General features: G+C 37.1%; 2 protein-coding genes across 2 annotated transcripts in view; one reads left to right on the top strand and one right to left on the bottom strand.

The window, feature by feature from the left end:
• prkcz (protein kinase C, zeta) overlaps window positions 1–19,642 on the bottom strand; it is a 105,027-nt gene extending 85,385 nt beyond the window's left edge. Inside the window, exons 1-4 of the mRNA XM_039676064.2 lie at window positions 19,145–19,642; window positions 7,201–7,322; window positions 5,044–5,133; window positions 4,673–4,723 (exon numbers count right to left, since the gene is read on the bottom strand). Coding sequence (XP_039531998.1) covers window positions 4,673–4,723; window positions 5,044–5,133; window positions 7,201–7,322; window positions 19,145–19,215 — 334 coding nt within the window. The 5' untranslated portion in view covers window positions 19,216–19,642. The remainder of the gene's footprint in view (window positions 1–4,672; window positions 4,724–5,043; window positions 5,134–7,200; window positions 7,323–19,144) is intronic.
• A 2,118-nt stretch (window positions 19,643–21,760) lies between these two features.
• LOC120482102 (uncharacterized) lies at window positions 21,761–26,445 on the top strand. The gene is made up of 8 exons (XM_039676091.2): window positions 21,761–22,261; window positions 22,411–22,446; window positions 23,034–23,351; window positions 23,439–23,750; window positions 23,825–24,139; window positions 24,835–24,984; window positions 25,052–25,107; window positions 26,304–26,445. The coding sequence occupies exons 1-7, from the start codon at window positions 22,228–22,230 to the stop codon at window positions 25,087–25,089; spliced, it is 1,203 nt and encodes a 400-aa protein (XP_039532025.2). The 5' UTR covers window positions 21,761–22,227; the 3' UTR covers window positions 25,090–25,107; window positions 26,304–26,445.
• The last annotated feature ends 134 nt before the right edge of the window (window positions 26,446–26,579 follow it).

The raw sequence follows: 26,579 nt of genomic DNA, 5'->3' as shown, positions 1-26,579 counted from the left end.
ATTAATGGATGCATCAGCATTTTTGAATGAATGAATCTCTTAAATGAATCAAAAGTCACTGTCACTTGCACACCACATACAATCTTTACTTGAAGTGTCAAGTAACTTTACCTTAAAAGGTGATTTCGGTTTGTCTCGCTACTGTAGACAACAGTGTTTATATCCAAACTAAACTTTTAGTTTTATCCCAGTACATCTGTGATAACTTGAATTAATGTAAAGCAAAAATAATGATACTGTGTGTTTGAAAGACTGTCTGTGAAGCTGTTTCATTCCTATAGCCTACATGACAACTGCCCTCAGCGGCAACCAAGATTTGAATGTTTGATGTATTCATACTTGTCAAAGGTTTAATAGACAGAGACAAATCAATGTCATTTAAGAATAAGATCGTGTTGGTGTTTGAATCGAGATTGCGATATTTTAACAATTATTCGTGCTGCTCTACTAGTCACAATCCTTTAAAAGGCTTTAACAGGATTCAGTAGAAAAAAGCAGCCATGATCAGTGAAGCAGATTATTCCTGAATAAAGGTTATAATTCTTTGTCCCTACAACACTGTACCAGAGCCACTCGAAGTTACTGAGCTTTCAAGCACGACGTGAATAACTAACCTTTCACATTAATAAGCCCAGACCAATTCCACACAACAGTAAGCAGCTGAACCTGAGGTCTTTTACACTGTCGAATCACACAGTCACTTTGATTCCTGTGTTCAGCACTGCTGCATCACACATGAGTGAGGACTGGACTTCTGAAATGAGGGAGCAAAGTCCTTTCAGGGTTTTTTTAGTCTAATAAATTCATTTTCCACCCGATGTCCACACAGTTTCTGGTTAAACATGATCAACAAACATCCAATTCGAAAACAATTGTATGTATACATTAGCATACTATTTATAATCAGAGTAAAAACCATTAAGTTTATGCATTTTTTAAATTTTTTTCAGAAAATAATAACTACAGAAATACAACAAAAAATTTGATTTTTTGTCATTTTGATCCGTTACTACACTATATACATGATAAAATAAAAAGCTACATGTTTGCTGTGCTTGTTTGTAGACCAATTATTTTGTGATATCAAAATTATTATATAATTATTGTACTTAATAATTACTATTTATTACTATTTATTTATTCAATTTTACAGTAAAACATTACAATAACAATTTATTATTTTTTTATTTAATAATGATATTATTATTCAATAAAAATAAGAAATATAACTATCATAAAATAGAATTAAAAAACAAATGATAATAATAATAATAATAATAGAAAACTATAAAATTACAATACTAATATTTATACCTGAATTAATGTTTTAATTTTGAAATGTTAATTCATTAAGCTTTAACTCTGGTGGAAAACTGTGACAAGCCCAATTTTCTTATTTGTCGCCAATGGCAGGCTTATTATAAGCACGTTTGGAATAACGTTGTAAAAGCATGTTTGGAGAGATGGTTGTATGCAATGCAGTCCCACAATGCATAAGTGACCCAAACTTAAGAGCACATACAGAGATGAGTTCATGTGTAGCAGTATTTACTACGAACAGAACCGTTCCAAGACACTGAAAACCTTGCTACACTCGAAAACATGCAGAATATGTAGCCTATATATTTAAAGTCTTTTCTTCCCTATTGTGACGTACAAGTGAAAAGGCTTCTCAAACAAGAAGAAAAGTAGGGCGGACTTGATTTTGTCCGTCAGGAATTGTCTGGATCGTTTGATCATTGTGGTTTGATCTCATGTGAGTTTTGATGTCATGATGACTTTAATTAAATCACAGCCTTGGAGATTTCATAATCGCAAAGCCATAACGAGATTTTGGATCCATTACAATTAATCTTCACTATAAGCAATTAGTACGTTCAACTATATTTGAACTCATAATATTTGTTTTTATTTAAACTGTAAATTATTTTCTCATATACATTTTATAAGGAGGCACTGCCTCTCTTACCTCCTCTGAGAAAACACCTGACACAAATACAGCACAAATTGCTGACAAGGAGAAAGAAAACTGGGCCAGAACAGAAACAAACACAGACAGAAGCTAACAGCCTGTCACAAATCATTACGTAGAACGGCAATCAGAGGGGGGTCACACAAACACCCCTCATGTACAAAGCAAGACCACATCCACAGTGAACTGATGACATCATTCAGACGCAAGGTACTTTCATCTGTATGCAATGCAAAGCAAAAGAGGCTCCAACACACACACTCATATACAAATGCATATTAGGAGAATTCCTCATAGTCACACACAAGATGCACCAGGGAACCATCATAGACCTCTATGACAGGGCTGCCGCAGCACACAATTCTCCCTCACACACACACACAGCACAGATCGCATATTTCACGCCTGAGCCATAGGCAAGGATGATTGTGAATTCATAATGCTTTCAGAAAGGGGCAGTCATTCTCTGTACGAGGCACTGACTCAGCAGTTCAGCCCCGTCTGGCCTTCAGGGCAGTAAATGTGCACATTAACACTGGATTACTGTGCAGTTACCAATGAGGCATACGACCCCACTGAGGGAGGACATTTTCCACCATAAAATCTTACCTTAAAGATACTAAAACTGAATCTATTACCCTTTTTCAAGACCTTAAAAGAATAGTTTACCGAAAAAAAATTAATTATCATTGAAATGTACTCCAATTTACACGCCCTCATGTCATTCCAATGGGTCTCATTTAATATGAGAGTAAATATGAGAGTGATTTGTGTGTAAAGAGACATTCCCGAAAACTCTTCTCCTGATTCACAAATACTTCGTAAAACATCAGATGTGATCGTGAAATGTGTGTGTGTTAATGAATTCCAGTCAGTCAGTCGTACATGGGATGCGCGTGCACGTTCATTCGCAATTACCATAAATCCCGCCCATTATATCCGACTGACATCTATAGACCCCTTTACAGTTGGTAAACATGGTGACGTTTTTTGTGGGCGGAGCTTAGGTGGAGGCAGAACGATCCCTCTGGCCGCTTCACTAACGCTAGTTAGCAAGGATTGTTAGCTTGTTTTTTAACAATGACTGGAGAAAATCTGTTATTATCTTAATGTTTGTTATTTCCAAAAGTTATTTTTAATGGACGGAACCAGATTGGCCGACCTGTAGCCGCCTACAGGCTCACTCAATGCATGGATGATCTGACAGGATTAACGTACGTTACCTCGGTTGAGTGGCCTGACTTCTACACCTACCTTATAGAGAAACCGATCGTAAAGAAAAACTGAGGGCATATAAATCTTTAGATGCCTATATGGTCCTGAACAAGACTTGTGTGTACGATCTGCCGAGCCAGCGCCGAGACCACGACAATGTAAAGAGTGACATTACAGTGCGATTTGAATGATGTGAATATTTTCTAGAAATAAAAGTTCCAGATACAGTATATTTATTTTTCATCAATTCTTGCACCAAACAACACAACAAGATGACATTTAATAACAGTAACAATTATTTAAGCTCCTTATTATGTAGCCGAATCTGTGCTGTTTTGTATTGGCCGCCTCCAGTTTTCACTTTGTTTTGCCACAAGCTAGCGCCGTGACGTAGGCGCAAAAGGGGTCTATATATAGGCATATAATAACACGAATGCGAATGAAAAAGAAAGATTTCTCGGATGCAGAAATAGAAGTTTTATTATCAGAAGTTCATTCAAAAACGCCACATTTTATTTTCAAGCGTACATAGTGGCGTATCAGGTCCTAAAAAAAGGAAGCTTGGCAGCATATTACAGATGCAGTTAATGGAGTTTCATCTGTTAATCGAACAGTCCCAGAAGTGAGAAGAAAAAGGTTCGACATTAAGCTTGACAGCAAAAAACGAATTAGTTCACTTCGGAAAAATTCTATTCAAACTGGAGGAGGACCGCCATCGATCACCAGATCTGCTATTACTGGCTCTCATAATAAAAGTAAAAAAAAAATAGTATGTAATTACTATATGTAATATTTTTTCAAAATGCTGTTTAAATATGTACCCTATTAAGGTGAATTAAAATGCAGTCTTATTAATGAGCAAAACGTTCGGATGTTAAGCGCACCATTTACACGTGGCTGAGAGCAGGCCAACTAACATTTGGAAAATACAAACATTTAATGAATCTGAAAATTTACGGCAGAACCACTTTACACACGATTTACTCCAAAAATCATTCTTGCATAAACATCTCTGTACATTTGACTACTCATTGCCAAATCACTATTTGTTATTATTTATCTTTTCATTGTTTTTGTATATTTATCTTATTTTACCATTTTTCAATTTATATTGAATACCCAATCTAAGTAATAGTAATAAGTTGTATCCTGTATATAACTGTATATATATATATATATGCTATATTTTGTGTACTCTGAAGCCATTTAGTTTTGTGTGATAAAAAAAGCAAACACTTTAAGTTCACTGAGCATCTTGACATCAGCTTTTGCTTTGTGGCCTGTTTCTGACAGTAGTAGCAATTTCCGATTCACGGATGCATTATTCTTATAAGTGAGATGTTTTCAATGAATCTTGAACAGACTTGAAAGAGATCATTTTCTTGTATTGAGTGACTGTAACAGACAGAATGACCTCTTTTAACCTGATCAGCACTGAAGAGCACATGAAAAAGCCTGAAAGTGCCTGGATGACTTTTAACTTACTGTCCTCTCCTGGGCACGGCATACCAGGTTTTTCAGGGATGCTTGGGAATACTAGACAGAAAAAGAAAGACAGAGAGAAATGAGTGTGACTCAGTCCAGTGGTTTTATCTATTTATAGATGTGGGGTCAGCAAATGTGAAATGTGCAAATACGCAATTTTCTAAAGAAAATGAACTTTTATTTAGTGCTTTTGCTATACAGTGTACACATGATATTTTGAGTGGTTTGGTGGATGTGTGGTTTGAGTCTGCATTAAGCGTTTTATAAATAGATGAATACAGAAAGAGTAATTCTATTACTGGTGTAATTGAAAATTGAAAATACAAGGGGAAAATAGATTCATTTTGTATTTTGAGTGAATCAATGAGTACCATGCAAAAGGAGTCCTGAGCACCGGTTCCGGTTGTAGATCCGGAATGCTTCCTCTAGCTCCATCTGGGATGAGATTGTACACGGGTCCCCTTTAAAACAAGAATTGACAATGCAAACAATCTAAAATATCATGGGGCAATATTTATAGTTGATATTTAGCCCAGGGATTTTCAACTCAGGGTTTAGGGAAGTGTTGTTTTAGTATTATTTATATACTATATTATTTATTAATTTTAGTTTAAATTTCATCTTAAGTTTTAGTAAAAAAAAAAAAGTAAAAAAAACAAACATTTTTATTAGCTTATTTATTTATTTATTTATTTATTTATTATTTCTAATTTATTTTGATTTAATTTTATAGTAATTTTAGTACCTCTTAAACTTATTTTATTTCAGTTAATTGCCAAGGCAACATTTATATGCTTTATGTAAGTTTTTTTTTTTGTTGTTGTTTTTTTTCATCTAATATTTTAATTTTATTTATTTGAATTAAAAAAAATAATTGTATAATTTTAGTTAACGAGATTGGGCTGAGGACAGATTCAGATTCAGAGGAAAACTGTAAAACTGTCAAATATAAATCATATTTATATTTATTAAATGTAATATCATTCCTTTCCTTATATATTTTTTAAATGTAAAATAATATCAATATAAATGGGCAATCATCATATTTAGTTGCCCTTGACATCAAAACGTACACAGCAAATTTCAGGAGTTGAAAAATCATGAGTTAGGCAAAAAAGTGTGAAAGAGTTAATTTTTTGGAGTTATTTTTTTAACTCTGACTACGGTTTGTGTTATTGGATACTCCCCGGCTGTGTTGTATTTTAGAGTTCATTTGGTGTTCAGGAGCGTGTTTTAACACTACACCTGGCGTTATTTTTGAGAAGTGCACCACGACACGACCCTGCCGCTGCACAAAGGAATAATGGACTTATGCTTCGTCGTGAGGTAGGTTAAAGTGTAACTTATATAAAACTATTTAAAAAATATATTTTCTGACAAACACGTTTGGTCATCGCGTAGCTGTTACGTTACAGACTAGTTACTGTTTACTAACGTCAACGACCATGAAAAACTTGCTGTTGAACGTATGTTTAACTTACTTGTTTTAAATTTTGAATGGCTATTTGCGGGGGGTTTTTGTCGATGTAAACGAGTTAACAGTCTTTCCATTCACCGTGTTTCTGAAAATGAGTGTTTTGCCGTGAAATTGAAGCGTCAATGCATTACAGGCATAAAATTACAGTGTCTAACGTTACCCTGGATAATAAGATATTTGTGCTGTGCTGTGTAGGCCTGCAATGATTTGAATTGTAACAGCTATGTAACGTTAGGCTACGTACGTATTAGTGGTGACCCACGATGTGCGTGATTTTCAGCTTATATATTTTTGCATTCTCAATGAATGGTGCAAGATTATATTATGCCTCATGCTGTTGTTTTTGTGATCTTCAGACGACTGTCCTGCAGCAAGCGGTTGAAGGTTACTCCTCCTCTAGTCTGAACCAAATGGATTTGCTCAAATAAAGGCAGTAAATCAAGAGTATGGTGTCCAGTGTAGTAATTTCCACACAAAACATTATATTGTGTTAAATAAATGTTAACTCTAAGAAGTGTTAAACTAAACTGGTAACACTGGTAATGAGTTCATATAATTAATTTTAGAGTTACATTTACTCTTTGTAGGATTAGTATTTTAACTCCATTTTAGCTCTGAAAAAAAGTGATAAAAATTTTTAACTCCAAGAGCAGAGTTATTTTAACTCTGCGCTGGAGTCTAATTTATGGTCTCACATGTACACTCAGATTGAGTTGATTTTAACTAACAGGGAGTTTATTCCAAAAACCAGAATTTGCTGTGTACATATTATTATATATTATATATAATTATAAGCACAACCACTGGGCTTAAAGTCAATATGAAATCAATATTGATCCCAGATTTTTCTTAATGCATGTTCCTGGTCTTATTGTGAAAGATTCATTGGTGTGGTATTTAAAAATATATTTTTTGTTTAATTAATAATACTTTAGTCTAATAAATGTTTGTCAGTTTGTCTAATTAAAATGTACTAACTTGCTCTACTTCTGAATCAACTTCCCTTTTCTGCTGAAGCAACTTAGGCCAAAGTTCAAAAGGTCATCCATACCTTCATCGTCGATCCACTTGAGCGTTATCGGCATCTCTCTGCGGACACCACACATCTTTCTCACCTCCTCACACACCTCTATGTACGTCATGGCCAAATCCAAGTCAGAGATCAGCATGTCCCTACAAAAAAACAAAGGCATCTGAGAACAGTAAAATTCTCTTGTTTAATAACAAGCTTTATTTGGTTAAAGGTAAACGATACAAGACAAGTTATTTCACACTATAATAGACGCAACCTAAAGTTAGACTTCTGCATTTAAACGCTAGCTGTTGTATAACATTATGCTAGGAATCGGTCACGACGGCTAACTAGTCAACAACTTGTCCAAAATGACTGATCAATTAGTGAAGTCAACTAGTTTTAGATAGTCATACAAAAGTGTTTTTTACGTTTTATTCGGTTTTTAGGTTTTAAATATATTTTTAGTGGCTTTAACTTTAATTAGCATCCCTGAAAAACTATAAATACAGCCAAACACAAGTACAGAAGTTAGAGAGTAAACGGGTTAGTCCCAGAATCATCTCTTATTCAGAGGAGCTCTAAATGTTCTCTGGAGCTTTAATTTGCAGCACTGGACTGAAACTGTCCATCCACAGCCAAACAAGCCACATCTGTTTGGATACAAGAGACTTTCCTTACGAACCTCTAGTACACAGCTGCCTAGCCTGGTCCCTGTCCCACTTTCACACTGCATGGGGGAAACAGCTGCCGGAGAGCCAAGTACAAGAAAACATGATTTGGTGCTGTGCTCAGAATCACTTCAGATAGAGATGGTTGTTTAAGGTACACAAGACGTGCAAACATATTACTAAGAAACGTTTAAATTAAGGGATGTGTTTGGAATCATTTCGAAAAGGGAAATACATTTAAGTGCAACATATGCAGCGCAAGTCTGTCATATAAGCTACTTAAAATCATAATGAAAACACTACTGTAAAAGAATGTTGTGAATTCTTTGTGTTTTAGTTGCTTAGACTTTTGTTTTTGCAATTAGTCTCTCTAAAAATATTTTAAAAATTTGGATTAAGATTGATCGGTTGTCGGTATCTGCCGAAATTTGCAATTTAAATCACATTTAAATCATTCCTGACCTCAAATATAAATATTCTTTCTTGGGAATCAGGACTAGTGTGTGTCTCCCTGTATCTTTTTTAGGGGCTTAATGGCTGTTTTCATAAGTAATTCTAAATACTCAATCCTAGAATCACTTTAATACTATGGTATATATGAAATTATCATCATGGTATTTCTGACACAGCATGGGACTATATATCGTGCATAGCTAGTAAATATTTTCTCAGTAACATTGTATGATAACTTTCATTCATAACATTAACAAACATTACAGCAGGATAAACTAGAGTTGAGTTGACCTCTGTTAACAGGCTTTACCATGCCCTTGATTCACATGATAAAAAAAAAAAGATTTTTTTCAAGCATACAAATATTTTAAAGCATAAATTGAAAAATAAAGTTCATAATAATAAGTTATAGAAATTATATATATATATATATATATATATATATATATATATATATATATATATATTAAATCTAATTCATCTTATATATATTATTAAATCTTATTATTAAATCTAATTATTAAATCTTATATATATATATTATTATATATTAATAATAATATAATATTAAATCTAATTATCTTACCTGCTTAAATTATATTCCTCATTACAATTAGTATTTTTTAGATCCTTAGTTAATGCTGAAATATTACTGCCACAACACATTTTTACCATTAAACATCATTTATTATCTACAATTATTATAAATGATATTTATTTATGTAATCATACATTCTTTAGCAACCTTTTTTAAAAGCTAAAGAAAAAAATACCCACATTTAGAAAAATTAAATATAAAAGTGTAATTATAATACAACCCCTAAATATTTAAAATATTGCACACTTAAATTATATTCTTTATCATTATTCGTAATCCTTAGCAAATGTTAAATGTGAAAACAAACATTTTATCATAAACTCAAAAAATTATCACATGCATCATTCATTATTTTGAGTCATTTTTATTTGTCTAATCGTATAAAGAGCTTGGCTAAAATTATAATGTTTCTTTTGACCTTTAAAACATTTAAACATGTTGAAAATAAAGACCATTTACAATTTTTGTAAGAAATGTATATGTTTTACAAATCAGTCTACAGACCTCCCACAGTTCCTTTGTGGATGGAAAATGTGATGTATGACAATATACTGTGTGTGTGTGTGTGTGTGTGTGTGTGTGTGTGTGTGTGTGTGTGTGTGTGTGTGTGTGTGTGTGTGTTTCTGCTGAGATGAGCTCTATAGCAGCTTGCCCCTCAGCAGGGAAATCATCATGAGTCTATCATCTGCCACTCTGCCCTTATGCCACCATCCGTCCCCAACCATGCTCAGCCCCCGTTCGACCGGCCCGCACTGAAGCTTGGGGTGAAAGGATCTCCTACTGCACGACTCTCTAAGGCCTGATCAACTGATAAACGTCAGGAGTCCCTCGAGCAGCTGCCGTTTGGATGGCGCTTCGCTCGGCACTGACGCAACTGAAGAGGCTGGCAGGGAAATTTAATTCCAGAGCGAGCCATGTGAAACATTTCTGATTAACACTAATAAGTGCTAACCATCCCAGAGGATGCCAACAGTTAAATAAAGTCATTTCAGAGGTGATAATTTCTAACTCCATATTAAAACAGAGAATGGTGGTTCTGAAATAGAGTCATAAGAGAATCATAAAAGTGGCAATAATGTTATTTGCACTGAATAGAAGAACAACAGAGGTGATAAATAAGGAGTTTTTAGTTCAATCTGAACTCTTGATTTGTGAACGATCACACATGCATTTGGCAATTTGCTCTGGCACAGCATAATGACTATCAAACTGGGCGCGGGACAGGCGGAAGTACCGCTGACAGCGGCCGACATCCAGGCGCAGCTCCTGGAGCGAGCAAATGGTGAAACTAGCCAATCGGTTCGCCTCCGAGGGACCTGGTGGACACAAATACGGTGACGATTATCCCCAAGCTGCTGTTACAAATACAGAGCGGTGACTCTTTCAATGAATGCTCGATCAACATAAAAAAGATGGCCGACAACGGGTTTCGATTCTGACACACGTAAATTTCACTTCAAACGTATGTTTTTACACGCGTCAATTTCGCTCTTGACGCGCGAAGGTATTCAAAGTGTTCAAGCGTATAACTAGACGCGGTAGGCGTGAATTTGACGCGCTATTCGCGTCCGGTGTGAACGCGCAGTAGGAAAACATGGCAGAGATTCATCAACACAGCAGACACACCTCTCTTGAAAATTAGCAATGCTATTTTTAATCAGGGATTTTTATACAATCCCGGTGTCCCCGGTGCTGCTCGCGCATAAAGCGCTCCCCGTTCACAGTAACCGTGTCGTCTCATTCAAAACAGCCAACTGTTGCTGTTAGGGAGCCGCGCACATTGAATACTCATTATGAGTCAGGCTGCGAATGTACGTGCCCGCTTCAGCGCGCTCATACTTACTAAATAAACGCCTCACCTCCGGCGCCGCGCACTCACTACATTCTCTTTAGCCTTTAGCACATAGTGGATGCATAACGCAAACCCAGTCAAACGTTTGACTGCAGTATCTTATGTGCTTTATAATCCGGTGTGCCCTATATATGAAAAATGTTCTAAAATAGGTCATTCATTGAAGGAGCGTAATATAAATATTTATATTCGTCTGTATTGTTGTTATGGACCAATATTACGCTTTGCCTGCAAGTTCTGCTGCTACAGCCAGCTTATTAGCTAAAGCTCAAACGTACGGGTGAAAAATATAACCCGAGAAGGGTTTGGGACAGGAGAAGCATGACACAGGTAAACATTGGCGTTGCATTTAAAGCTTCTTGACAAGCTAAATCTACAGAGAGATGCCGTATATCCGTATATTTTGTGAAACGATGATGTCATGTCATGAGCTGAGCTGGTTGTCATTGACAGCGACAGCAACTCCCGTGAGCCTACGCTCTTTCCCGAAGTCATCAAAGTACGTCTTTTGTTATTATTTTAAACGAGTCACCCCTGGTGGCCAAAAATCGCATACTGTACGTTTAAATCTTTGGCTCCATGATAATAGCCAGTGTGGCCTGCTGTTTTTTGTTGTAAAGAAGAAACAATCCTCAAACCCTTGGATGAGCAGTCCAGCTGAGTGCAGTAACAGCTGTACCTCATATGCACAGACTGAATCATCAAGAACACACCCTGCTTGTTGAGTTTCCAAACTGAACTATAAGACTGACCTGAAATGGTGCAAATAGCCAATGAGGAAACCCGCACAAGAGATGAAGCTCAGTGAATTTTAACAACGTCTTGTCTCTACTGGAGAATAACGTCATCAGGTTCAGTCCTGAATATAAATTCAAATTCCCACCAAGTAGATTTGATTGATGGGAAAAGGTTTAAGGATGCCAAGTCTGTGTTATGATCATATCACTGTGTTGTAAACTTAGCACTAAAACTTAAGAATTTAAGTGTAATGTTTTGTTCTCAAATTCAGACAATTCTGAGGTGCATTTAGACGTCTCACATAATTGCTTTTTTTAATTTAACAAAAAAACAATGTCATTGGTAACATGATGAGAATTTTGATTACATTATAATGGTCCTTAAAGTTTCACTTTAAGACACATATGATGTCATAGTGATAATAGTGATTTATGGGTGGTGCGCATTATCTACAGTTCTGACTGTGTGGTTGCTGTAGCAAATCAAATCTCTCTGAAACTCATGAGTCCTGGACTAAAGTCCAGCACTGGAAATGGAAATGAGAAATACCTGCCAAGTTAAACTCTCTGCTGGCAGCGCAGACTGCCAATGGTTGAGTGAAGTTAAACTCAAGTTTACACACTTCTTTTTTGTTGTTGTTGTTCAAAAGTTAACAGGTTAATGTTATTCAATGTATTGCCAAGTGATGAAGGTTTGTTTATGGTCAATGACAAGCTGTGCATTAAAAACATGCGCTTGTCAGCCTAAAAAGGCTAAAAACAGCCTTTGCGATTTCAAAATCGTGATAAGCCAAATCGGTATCGGTTTAATTGGTTTAAGAGCGATTACATGGAAATTGAAATTAATCATGCAGCCCTATTTTCCGTTAGAACGGTGTCGTGTTAGCGGCCCCAAAGTTAATAACTAATGATCGTTGCGAAGGAAGTGAATCAATCAAAACTAACTTTAGCTAGACAATAACTTTATTCTAGAGCTGCTGTAAAGCCAAAACAATCTGTTACTTTAATTTCCTATTATCACTGTAAAGCTGCTTTGAAACAATCTGTATATTGTTAAAAGCACTATAAAATTAATGTGACTTGACTTTAGTCATGAGAGAAAAAAGCTTGTTAACGATTATTCGCCTTAGTTTTCATTAACAAAATTAACACTCCATTAGTTTATGTGGGATGACATCAAGTGCTTTAGCATCAACAACGTTTTTTAGCCACTAAGACCAGCCCCCAACACTTCACCCACAAACCCCTCCCTTAAACATATCAGCAAACCCAAACAAAATTTTTGACAAGCAGAAAGGATTTCTGATTGGCTAAAAAAAAAAGATCAGGCCCTTCCCCTGGCACATTTTAGCTGTTTGCATAGCCTATAGGGCTGTCGCTGAGACTCAAAGCATAATGGAATATCAGTATCAGTCAAGTTATAGAGACATGGCAAAACAGCATACACTTTTTACCAGCATGACAAACAGCTTCTGTCCATTACAAATGTACAAAGCTAAAACGTGACACTTCAGGTGACTCACAGGCAATTTCCACATAGAGATGTGCTATTTAAAACCGTGTAATCTCTTTCTTGATTGCTCAACAATGAAATGTTTTGGACTGAAACCGAGAGGTCTGTGCTTGAATAAACAGTGCCTGGAATCTGTGGAAAAAGTGTCATTATTGAGGCTTATAACTTGTTGCTAGGCAACTGCCTGGCTAAGGTTGTCAGCCAGTCACCAAGATTTCTGTCCCGCCGAGTATAGTGCTAACTTCTTCCAAAATATTTTTAGATGGGAATCACCAAGGCTTTCAAAATGCACTAAAAAGGCTGACCCAAATTTGGAGAGCTCTTTTACACACTCGTGTAAGAGAGAATTCACACTTGCACAGACAGTGAGGAACTATTCACTCTTCACTTCCTATACAGAGTTCACTGGCACGCCATCAGGTAATTGTGCTCTTGATTCAAAGGTCTTTCTCCACCCACTAAGCTAGCTGGACATAAAGTTGCATAAATATGTAAAGCATGCAGTTCCACAATGATTTGTGGTGCATTATCTCATGCTTTGCTATATGGAATGCAAAACAACCACCCAAGCGATGAATATTAATATAAAAAGCGAAGAATCCATGTTCCTCATTATTTGAAACTAACTGAATAAGTGAAGTTAAATATAAAATTTGAAACAAAAGAGAAAAATATAATCAAAGCCGATTTTTTTTTTACCCCATAAAACAGCATGGACTTACAACATGAAAAAGGCTGAATTTACATTTACATTTATTCATTTAGATGCTTTTATCCAAAGCGACTTACAATTGCTATATAGGTCAGAGGTATAGGTAAGATTTATTTACAACACTGTTCCAGAACAGTACAACCAAATGTTTGTGTGTGTGCAGAGCACGGAGAACAGTTTCCTGAACCTGGGAGAGTACAAGGTTATAACATCGTATCTCTGACTGAAAGTTAAGAGATTTTTTAAATTAAAAACTTGCCACTGTGAAACGTTCTGCTGAAGTCACGCTTGCAAAGTTGGTTCCGATCGATCGGGATTTTCAAAATCAGACTCTGGCTCAGACTGATATGGAAAAATTGACGAATACGACATTATTAACGGGTCACTCCACCTCTGAAAGATGAATGTGTATTTAATTTATGCAGAAGAAATGTGAAATTATTTGTGTATTTGGAGCTTTCTAGACTGAGAAAAGCCAGAAAATGTATTTTTGGCTTATGTGGATGAAAGACAACAACTCCCAGAATGCACTTGCTTCCCTGGCCTAGGAGGCCACGCGGAGCGGAGCGGAGTCGTTAAACAACAAGGTGGCGTGATTACCAATGAGCGACACCTGTGAGACGTAAGTTACCGGTCTCGTATTTCTCACAGAGGAGCGGAAATTGTCTTATCAATGTTAAAACGCACATCAACCGATCACTTTTTTAGCGTTCATGTAAACACTACATTCAGATTCACCAATCAGAATGAATTCAGTTATATTGAAACAAAAGCTGTACATGTAAACAGTGAATGGCGACTGCAGAGAGCAAAAGCTGAATCCCGGACATCGACGACCGGACATGTCAGGGAAAAAGAGGACGGTAACCCCTAAAGTTACTACTCGGCTTTCTCCACAGAACAAGAGCCAGCTAGCTTAGCTTCCAAAAAAGATGGCTGACACTATGTGTAATCCCAATCCTCCATAATGCATCCGTCTGCGTATTCAGTACCTACGTCCATATTTTCAAAAAGTTTCTGCCGGTGAAATCAGACGCACTGGCACTGATCTGTGATAGGTCTGTTAGCGCATTAGGTCCAACCCCCTATGAATCTAGTGCTTGTAGTCTTTACAGAAGCCCCCCCCCCCCCCCCCCCTTACACTTCCTCCTACAATGACGTAAAACGATTTTTGCGTCATTCATTGTAGGAGGAAGTGAAAAAGGTAAATAGCAGATTTCTCTCGTCTCAGGGGAAATTTAGAGAGTGTTGCACGACCATTCAATAGTATTACTGGGTTTCTAACAATGGAAAGCTTAAAGGATTAGTTCACTTTTGAAAAAACTTTTGCTGATAATTTACTCACTCCCATGTCATCCAAGACGTCGCCCGTGACCTTTTGAACGTAATTACGTATTACGTGACGTTACAAACGCGCCTCAGAGAATATAGCAAGGCTAGCATTTGTCCTTAGAAAAGTTACATTTTTGGAATAAGTTTTGAAATAATCGATCGTTTCGCATGATAAGACCCTTATTCATCATCTGGTGTCGTTTAAAGACATTTGAAGCTGCATCTGAAACTGTTATTAACACTATCTTTTGGACCTTGAACCATCCGGTTCCCATTGAAGTCCATTATATGGAGAAAAATCCTGGAATGTTTTCATCAAAAACCTAAATTTCTTTTCGACTGAGGAAAGAAAGACATGGACATCTTGGATGACATGGGGGTGAGTAAATTATCAGCAAAAGTTTTTTCAAAAGTGAACTAATCCTTTAAAGGAACACTCCGACTTTTTGGGACTTTAGCCTATTCACCTTACCCCCCAGAGTTAGATAAGTCCATACATACCTTTTTCATCTCTGTGCGTGCTATAAGTCTGTTTGACGCACCCACCGCTAGCCTAGCTTAGCACAAAGACTGGATGTGACTGGTTGCAGCTTTCATACTAATCCAAATGAGTGGCAAAATAATGCAAACGTTTTCCTATTTACATGTTGTGATTTGTATAGTCACATAATGTACAAATAACAAAGTCAAATGAGACACAGACATCTTTTAACCGTATAAAACCTGGGAACTATTCTCTGAAGGCGAAGCACTGCTACTTTGACGGAGTAATAACCGCATCACCGGAGACACGCCGTGGTGAGGAGCGGAGAGTTCGCTCAGTGTTTGGGTAATAGAGTCAGCAATTTATAAATAGTAAAAGCGTAGTTTAGAGTCATGGGTTTTCGCTCTATTATAAATAGCTACGACTGTAAACAGGGGAGGTAATACCATGTTTCACAGAATTCCAACTAAAAACGCTGACTGGATGAAGAAATGGCTAACTTACTCTGGATATCCAAACACACCTAAGATTATCAAGGGACATTATGTTTGCTCGGTACATTTCAATGAGGACGACTATTTTGAAAAAATGGAATTTGCCACATGGACCATAATGTGCTGAAGGATACGGCCATCCCATCGATAGCACAGACAGGACAAGTGGATCACCTGCGGCTGAGGTAAGTGTTCCGTTATGTTTTTAGATGACCTACTGTAACAGTGCCATTAGCCAGATCTAATGTAACGTTAGTGACACTATTATATGATTAGGGTATGAATATGTTTTTATCTTGATGCGGTGCGGACGCGCTTGGGAAAAAAAACGAGCGCGTTCACCGCGTTGAACTTGCACCCTGCGCGCGGCGCGCCTAGTAGCCTAAATTTGAAATAACCACGGAAATAACGAACTTGAGCGTGCAAAAGGGTACGATAGGCTGTGAGTTCATTGTGCAAAAACAATTTGTGCTATTACTTTCCCCTTATTCTATCCTATAGTAATGCAATACTGTATATTATATAGGCTACTGTTGAATACATTTAGTTCAGCTAATAAATTGCATTTAAAATATATTGATTCCTGTAATAATAATTATTTATTCATGTGATATTTATAAATCTGGGTGCGTTTTTGGTTGGAAATCAATGAAACATGGTACTGTATTACCTGGTCTCCCCTGTTTATTGTCACAGCTCATACAATAAAGCAAACACCCATGATAAACTATGCTTTTCTATCTAACGTTAGTAATTGCTGACTCTTTATTCCAACGCTGAGCGAAGCGAACTCTCTGCTCCTCGTCACGGTGCGTCTCAGGTGATTGTTATCACTCTGCCCAAGTAGCAGTGCTTCGCCTTCAGAAAATATAGTATTTATACGGTCAAAAGATGTCTGTGTCTCATATGGCCTTGATATTTGCACACTCTGTGACTATACAAACCACAACATGTAAATAGGAAAACGTTTGCGTTATTTTGTCACTCATTTGGATTAGTATGAAAGCTGCAACCATTCACATCCAGTCTTTGTGCTAAGCTAGGCTAGCGGTGGGTGCGTCAAACAGACTTATAGCACGCACGGAGATGAAAAAGGTATGTATGGACTTATCTAACTCTGGGGGGTAAGGTGAATAGGCTAAAGTCCCAAAAAGTCGGAGTGTTCCTTTAATGCAAATGGGTGGAGTGTCCCTTTAACTGTCTTTACAATTGCTTTGGAAGCTGAAGCTCGCGATTATGGTAAGGGGCTTTACATTTCCGACAAATGCTTGAGGTCTTTGGCCAATCACAACACACTGGGTCAGCTGGCCAATCAGAGCACATTGCGCTTTTCAGAAGGAGGAGTTTTGTAGAAATCAGTGCATTTTAGAAAAACTGGGCAATGAGGAGAAAAAATATCTATTTTTTTAACATTTCAGCATTTTTATTAACATGTTCTACCCAATACAAAAAATAATAATATTTGTAAATAGCATCATATGACCCCTTTAAATATATAGTTTAATTTTCAATTTAGTGCAAACCATTCCTTTAAGAACAACCACCATAGACTTTGATGGATTACATTTTTAGGCTTGTCTGCCTCACAATGCTTGTCAATGCCAAAATGATTGAGATGGCCAATCAAATCAAAGAAGGCAGTCCTTACTGTTCACAGAAGATGAGTGCAAATTCCAATGTAACACTTAGTAGCAAAACGTTTAATATTTGACAACTTTTTTATGACAGGAATGGTAAACGACCGACAGGCCTAATATCCAGTGACACAAACTTTTGAATTGCCATTTTGAATTAAAAATATGCTATCACTTAGCCTACATGATTCATGTAATGCATAACTTAAAGTGACGTTGGCGTTTTTCAAGATATTACACACGAATAAGAGCGAATGAGGACATATTTTAAAATATTATTCACAAATTTTGTTTAAATTTATTCCTTCATAACTACAATTATAACAATTTTATTTTTTCTTTATTCATCTAAATCTCTTTTAATCCATATTTAATTCCTTAAGACATGGTCAAGCTATATGACTACAAATTGAAAGACGAATCTAAATCATTCACATTGTTGACTAAAACCCGGGTGATATCACCCTCTGTGCACTGAAGCTGCTGAGTGATGATGTGATTTATAACAATGATTCACAATGATGTATGTAGACAGTGCGTGTTTGTGTTATCTCACTCTCTCCTGACCGCCTACATCATGGCACTTTTAGCCAAAAGCATTTCATCAAAATATAAAGCCTAGATTTTAAAGCCTGTGGAAGATAATTACAAGAAACAGTAAAACAATTCTCTATTGTTTAACGACAGAAGACACAGCGGGGGTCAGAACCAATGCAGCCAATTCAAGTCATGTCACTAATATTTTCAGTTCAAGCTAAGCTGGTGGAATAACACTGATCTGACTTCACCTCTTCAAAAGATCTCTCAAGCAACTAGCAGAATCAGAAATGTCTGATGCTGTCTGAAACTTGTCTTTTATAATACTAATCAAAATCCTAATAAAAGGTGTATGCTACAGCATACCCATACAGTAGATGTTCTGAGCAACAAGTGGCAATAGGAGCATAACCTTCAGCCCACAACAATATTTCATGCTGAAAAATGCACACAGTAAGTTGCTGTTTACTTTTAGCTGATCAAAAACATACCAACTTTGGTCAATAGCATGGCATGTCTGGTGGTCATGTGATGTCAATATGGTGGCACCCATGAGATGACAACATGTTTCAAGTAAAATAAAACATTCTTAATACTTTTAATGATATTTTTCAAATATATTGTTCATTTCTTTATATGTAAAACGTTTTAATTAGCAGAACTGAGTTTACCTTTATTAATTAAAGTCTGGACGTTTTCTGACATGTCTGATATAGTGTACTCTGTTGTAAACTGTCACAACTAACGTCTCCAAAATAACCAAATATACATCTGTTAAAAGTCAATCAAATGAATCTGAAGTTGAAAGAAATATTAAAACATTCAATATGTCAAAGTTTTCCCAGGTGTGGGAGGGAAGTTCTGCTCACATTAATCTGCCAAAAACCGGACATATTCCGACCTTTGACGCCATTGAACAGCAGACCGACTTTAAACCATTAACCTGTGAAAGTTTACAACACTCACCCTCCGTAATGCGCCTTTATTTTCACGTATCCCGACGGCAAATCCATCACCGACCCGTTACTGACAGGCATTATAACTCCAAAAGTCTTCAAACACTCCCTTGGGACGGAAATACACAGCCTCTGTTTATTAGAAGACGATTTCAGATGTAAAGTGACATCATTCCGAATGAACTGTGTCAGTAAGTTAGTCAATCTTAACGCTTAACGTGTCACGTCAACGTTGAAATGATCCACATCGCGAGCGCGTTATTCAGCTTCTTTCCGGTACGCTGGATTTTACGGTGTCTTTGCTATGGTTACTCATAGGGGCGGAGAGACACAGAAGTATGGCTACTTCCAGGGCTGGATTGGCCTCGGAATCCACCTGTTGTTCACTTGCGCTTCCGTGGGACATTCCGTCTCGCGAGGAAATATTCCAAAGTGCACTTCATAAAAACATAACAGCACGAGAGCGTGTTTCGCGCGGCGACTGCTCCATTCTTCGGTTCCGCCGTGACGTGACGTCAGCGAGGAATGTGCAGATTCCATGAACGCATTATTTGCAGGTGGATACGGGTGGATAACGGTTTGCACAGTGTGGGTCCAGTCGGTCTCGCTCTCTCTCTCTCTCTCGGTAGAGACTGAATGCTTATCCAATTAAACAGAAGTAGGTCGGTGAGAGAAGAAACGGTTGTGTTCAGAATGATGCACGTGAATGAGCTGAAAACTACTCCTGAACTCTCGAGAAAGAAGCATCATGCAGGCATAACAATTTGGTTATACATAGCCTAGTAGAATATGCATGGTTTGGTCAATATTAAAGATGCACTGATTTATATATATATATATATATATATATATATATATATTAAAGCGCAAACAAGGCTAATAAACAAGGAACAAGTTTATGTAACTCATGTTTTCAGTTTAAAAGTCATTTAACGAAGTACAATCTGAAATCAAACGTCATTCACAAACATTGCATCATGACACCAAAGGTGATTTATCGTCCAACAAACTCTCTAAACTAAAGTCTTGTTTGACTCCCACCTTGAGGTTGAAATTTGTAAAGGCAACTTAAGGGAATTAAATCAGAAAGCATTGTTTTTAATAACCATATTATATTTAATAAATATGTTTTATTTGAAATAAAACTTTCTGCTTTAGTTTTCTGTATCATGTGTCTTGATATCATGTGCATGGGTAACACTTTACAAAAATGTTTGATTTGTAAATATTTGTTAATAGTTAAAATTAGCTAGCAATGGAAAATAATAAATATGTATTAATCTTAGTTAATGTGAATTTCAAGCATATATTAATAAATTATTTAATCAGGAAGTTGTATGTGCTAATATTTAATGGACCTAAGCTAACATGAACTAACAATAAACAGTTGCATTTTAAACTTGACGATGATTAATAAATACTGTAACAAATGTGTTGCTTATTGTTGGTTATGGGTACCCGCGACTCTACAGAGGATAAGCGGTTTTGGGTGGATGGATGGATGGATGGATGGATGGATGGATGGATGGATGAATTGGTAGATGGATGGATAGATGATAGATGGATTGTGTTGTAATGCTAATTTTATCCACTTGGTGTCGCCACGAGCTCCTTCACTTACCGTAAATGCTTCCACGTAGATTCCACCACCGGTTTATATAAAATGTATGGTCCTGATGCTCCAGCTAATACTGATATTATGGTATTATAATTGTCAACAGTTCAATGAAAACGGAAAATTAATAAAATAATACTTAAATATGAAAATGAAATAAGAATAAATACATATGATTGAAAAATTACATGGCATAAAGAATACATGTTGGCATAAAGAAAGTTCTAATCACTCCGAAATTAAAGTGGTGGATACAAAAAATTGCTGTATTGTAGGGCTCATAACAGGGTTTTGTTTATATTTATGGTGTCATTAAATGGTGTCTCTAATTGTGTTATTTTCCACCTCTAAAGTTTAGAGGTGGAGACACCATTTAAATAATAAACCTAAATTTGTTTTAAGCCCGAGACAAATCAGCGTGGTTTTTATGCACAGACCTTGCGCAACGTCGTAGAACAGAAAAAAAACAAACAAACATATACAGTACAGTAGTCTGCTGCACACTCACTGATGGGACGTCTGAATCGTTTGCACAAATCTGTTCATATGAACGGTTCATTTAAAAGAATCTGTTAAAAAGACGATTCAGTGTGCGTCCAACATTACGTCATCACGTAACGGCTGTTTAATGTTATTTAATGTCGTTTGTTTCAGATTTGCCATTATTTCACTTAGCGCTACTAGAATTATTCATTTAGAAACTAATTTCTATTTTTCTGTAACATTCATTACATTTACATATCTGGTATGGGGAAAAACGTTTTTAATATTAAATTAAGTTACAGATGTTTCGTGTGTGTATATTGGTGGAAAGTAATATATAATCAGATAATGTATAATATGGGATATAATCAAAAGTAATCTTTCCGCGCCATCCTCGCTTCACTGCAAATGCTCTTCTGAGTCGTTTTATTCTGTTGATTCAGTCTGTTCGGAAAGGTTTGTTCAAAAGATTCGACTCACCAAAGCAATTAATTCACGAATCGGACGGCGCCAGTTTACTCTGCATTATGATTATGACGCTGTTCGTGGGGAGACCGAACGCGCGGAGAACACCAACTCACTGAACACAGATTTACGCGGATATGCCTTGTAAATACATCAGTGTTTCTTTAGTGTCTCGTTCTACAAATAACTCTTTTTACTTTAGGCAGCTTTAGCATATTAGCCGCCCAGTCCTACAGGTAGCGTCTGACTCTGAATTGTGTGCCATTTGCTTTCATCGAGTATTATGTTTTGAAGCCTGGGTTATGTTGGATAATGTATCTGTATCAATCGTATGGTGGTGAACAGAAACAGTTTAGGCATTCAGAGGTGATAGTTAGCCAGCTAGCTAAGTAGACTGAAGTGCTATGCATCAACTTGCTCCTCCTGGTCCCCCTCACACCGGAACCGTCAGCGTTTGGGTTGCGGACACTGACAGGGATATTTAGTTAGTTTGTAAATGAACCCTGTTTGCGTTACATGAGAAATCTAAAATGTCGAGGATTCTCCTGGGCCTGATAATGCTTGGTTAGTAAAATATAATATTTTGGTTTTTAAATAAATTATTACAGGAGACCAGAACTTTGGCAGCAGCTACAAACGTTTTGATTTATGCATACATAATTTAAAAATGAATATGTCAATAATTATATCATACCTTTTTTGTTATTTATCAGGATGCAATGTTGCTGTTGAAGATGTCCATGCCTTTGGTAAGTTATTGGCTTATAATGTTGTCCACAGAAGGGATTTTCATCCCTATATAAATGCAGATATATATTTTTATGAGACTCATTTAGATTGTGTGTGAGAGAGGAAAGTTATTAGCTATTTTGTCTTTGTATTGCTTTGTACAAAAGCTGAAATACTTTATGAAAATGACACCTGTAACATATTTGTTTTAGTTATTCATACCGACTTTTCTATCCAACTTTCTGATATTTGAAAATCATTTTCAATTTAATTAATATTTAGATGTATTTTTTATATTTAGTTTTCTAAAATTATATTTGAATGCCAGTTTGAAAGTCCTATTCTAAGCAATCTTAAAATAAGGATTAGATTAATTTACATTCATACTATATTACTATAGTATTAGTTCAATATTTCTATTTAGCTTTCATTATAATTTTATTATTTCAACTTAAATGTATTAAATTCATTTAGATTTTTTTTTTCTTCAGTTTTTCATCTAACATTTGTATTTTAAAAATTCTTTTTCAGTTACCAGAAGCGGTTAATAATGGTTTTCGTTTCAGTTAACAATAACAACACCGGTTCATTCTCATTGTTTCCACAGACGACCCGATCACCAGACTTGCGAATGACAAACCGGGTGAACGATGTTCGGGGAGAGTGGAGGTGCGTCATGGGCATCAGTGGGGCACCGTGTGCCAGCGCGGCTGGGATCTGGAGGATGCTGCAGTGGTTTGCAGAGAGCTCAACTGCGGCTTCGCGTTGGACATCCCGAGCGGCGCTCGGTTTGGACGGGCCGGCGGAGAGGTGCTGTGGAGGAATGTGAAATGCTCTGGTGACGAGTTTGCCCTGGATCTCTGTGAACGTACCCTCAATGGTGACGTGTGCATGCACAGTGAGGATGCTGGAGTTGTGTGTACAGGTACAAGATGGTTAGGTAGATTTATTTTATTAACCCTGCGTTTGTTCGTGTTTGTTCACACTTCTTTCTCAATCTTTCTCTGTCTAGGAAAACTTCTTGTACCAACCTTGTCAATTCAGTCACGCTTCTATGCTTATTCGACTGGAGAGGCTGTTCACTTTAAATGCACTGCCCCGTACAGTCAGTCCGTCATTGACTTCCATCTGTTCAAAAGAGGTGTGGACACACCACTAGTGACCCAGCGAGCCGATCCCAGACAAATGACGGTGGATCTGACCCTGTCAGACCTGGAAAACTCCCACCAGGGCAGCTATAGCTGTCTGTACAGGATACACCACAAACTGGGAACCTCTCCCTCAGGGAATTCTCCACACAGCAACTTCATCAACATCACAGTCTGTAAGTGGCATCTGCTGCTAACGTTATATTGACAGCTAAAAAGTCTCAGACTAACTTTTATTTTCTCTTTGCAGTGGAGATTCACACTCCCCAAATCTGGTACAACACATCTCCTGAGGCCCGGCCAGGTTGGGTCACCCGAGGCCACAGTTTCAATGTCACCTGTTCCATTCAGCATCAGTATCCTGGAGGCTCTTTTCAGCTGCGGCTCATCAGGCCCAACGGGACCGTCCGGCACTCTCTGCCAGCCCTCACGCCCTCTGTCACCTTCAACTTCTCCAACGCCCAGTCCAATAACGAGGGCTACTACTGCTGCCTCTACAAGGTCCAGACTGGAGAGCGCACTTTTATCTCGAGGGAGAGTCAGCCTTTACCCATCTCTATTCGAGGTGAGCTGTGTGGTTCCAGCCTAGTGGACTTGGGATCTTAAAAGTGCCTGTTCAGAATCAGCACCAAGGGTCATTCATTTTCTAAATGCAATGCATGTTGTTTCACTTAAATCATTTTGTCTGCTTAAACTCCAAAAGATTGCAAAAATGCGCATCACACATTCGAAAGTTTTTGTTGTACTGTTCTGGAACAGAGTAATTATGTCCTCTTTTGGAAGGCCAAACAAAGTAGTTTGGCTTTCGCAATGAAAAACAGTGTCTTCATGACATGGCAGTGGCGGTGGCAACAATAATGCAGCGAGAATAAAAGTTACGCCTTCTTTCTTTGCTTATACATTTGGCCGGTGTTATGAAACTCTGCCCTGACACACTGACGTAGATTTGTGGGGGCGTGCCATGTTTAAATGAAGCGTTTTAGGAAGGGATGGCTGAGCCTTTTTAGGTTTGACACTTTGAGCTTTCTAACTCTGCAGATCTTATATTTGCACTAACAGCTACACAACACACTAAAGAAAAAGTAAAACAAGAAATCACATCAAATGACCCCTTTAAACTAGACTCAAGTCCTTGTCCTGCATTTTGTATTTTCGATAATCAGTTACACTCAGATGTACGTCACAATACATTTCATTGTGACTTTGAAGACATTTATGCATCTCATCTTAAATTGGTTTGCTGTTCTATTAAAATCTCAGAAGTTGATCCGGTAATGAGCCCGGTGGTCATCAGTTTGCTGGTATCCGGTCTGACGTTTGTGGTGGCAACGTGTGCCATTCTGATTGTTGCCAAAGTCTACTGCAAGAGAGTGAGGAAACCCACTGAACTGGAGCGAGAGAGCAGGACCTGTGAGTAACTGAGATTTCAAAGAATATTCAATAATTTGTGTTTCTTTTACTGAGTTTTTTTTTACAGGTGTTGACAACACATACATTGCCTTGACAATCAAGTAGCAGGAGTTCAAAATGAAGGTAATGTGAGTTGTTTGTTTTGTTTTTTGTGAAAAAGGTTTTGTCCTAATAAGGCACAACACAGGGCGATGAATGATACATCTGAAAGTTTTTGTGCCAAAAAGCCAACAAGCGCTAAGATCTTGAATTACTGAACACCAGCCACATGTCACATCACATGGTTAGGATATGAAGAGTTCAGATGCAAAAGCCTCTAAGTGCCATTTGAAATTTTCTTCTAGAATGATCATTTTTATCAAGCTTGTATATTTAAGTTCAGTGATTTCACTTAAATGGCAATGATAATTACCTATTAATTGTTATTTAAGAGAAATGACTGACCTTAAATATACAAGTTTGATAAAAATCATTATTAAAGAAGAAAATTTCAAATGGCATTTAGAGGCTTTTGCATCTGAACTCTTCATATGTTAATTAGGGGCTTTTTATAATTCCTAGAAATAATGGCGGAAGTACACACTCTTTGGTGTGTTCAGGAACTCGGAATGAATTTCGTTACAACTTCAGAGTAGGGTCTAACCCAGCACAATAGGAACTACCAGTGATGTAAGTGTATGTTGATTGGTCGAACACTTTTTCAGAAAATAGACTCCCGGTCATTTGCGTCAGATAGACGCAAGTGCCGTTATGTGCTATTTATACGCCTTATTCACGGCAGCGCCATCTTTGATTTTTAATGAGAATGAAAGCGAGGCTGTGAGGGATAGACATGCATCTTTTCAATGGGCTGTACTGTTATTTAATGTGTTTTCGGATTGTTCTGCTCATGAAACACTGGAAAAATATCTTTCCAAGACATTTCAGTTGACAAAAAACTCCCGACAATGTAAGCTGTGGAAAATTGTAAGCAATCTAGGAGATTTATTCAGCTTTTTACAGCGGATGCCATTGGAAACACGGTAAGTCTATCCCTCACAGCCTCACTTTCATATCTGTCATGGCGCTGCTATGAATAAGGTCTATATAAATATGTATATATATATATATATATATATATATATATATATATAAACAGCACATAACTGCATTTATATGTATAATATGAACACAATCCAGAGGGAGGGGGGAGCATTCGAACCTGGGTTTGGACTTTGGTCCAGGCAATCGAACTAAGTGGGGGTGGAACTGGTTTTGAGAAAGAAAATGAAGGGATGCAGCTTCTGTGTGCTGATTTTTGTGTCTTTTTGTTGTTTCAGCAACTAGAGGCTTCTCTAAATGGGTTACTTGGTCCATCTAAGGTTGGCGTATCAGTGGCATGTCCAGACCAAAGGGAAGATCTAAGTTTCAAGAACCACAGAAACCACCATTTCTTACTATCTGCCATTCTCTGTTAATTACAGAGAAACACATTTCGATTGTATTTAGTTGGAGGTTTTTTCTTTCGATGTTATTGTAGACATTTTTATAAGTAAATGCTGAGATCACTAGACTTGAAGAGGTGAAATTACAACACAAGCTGTTGCACTAACAAG

This window comes from Pimephales promelas, chromosome 14, assembly GCF_988280905.1.
Source record: "Pimephales promelas chromosome 14, fPimPro1.hap1.1, whole genome shotgun sequence".
Classification (NCBI taxonomy): Eukaryota; Metazoa; Chordata; class Actinopteri; order Cypriniformes; family Leuciscidae; genus Pimephales; species Pimephales promelas.
Note: the sequence above shows the minus strand (reverse complement) of the source record. Positions and strands in the feature narration are given on the sequence as shown.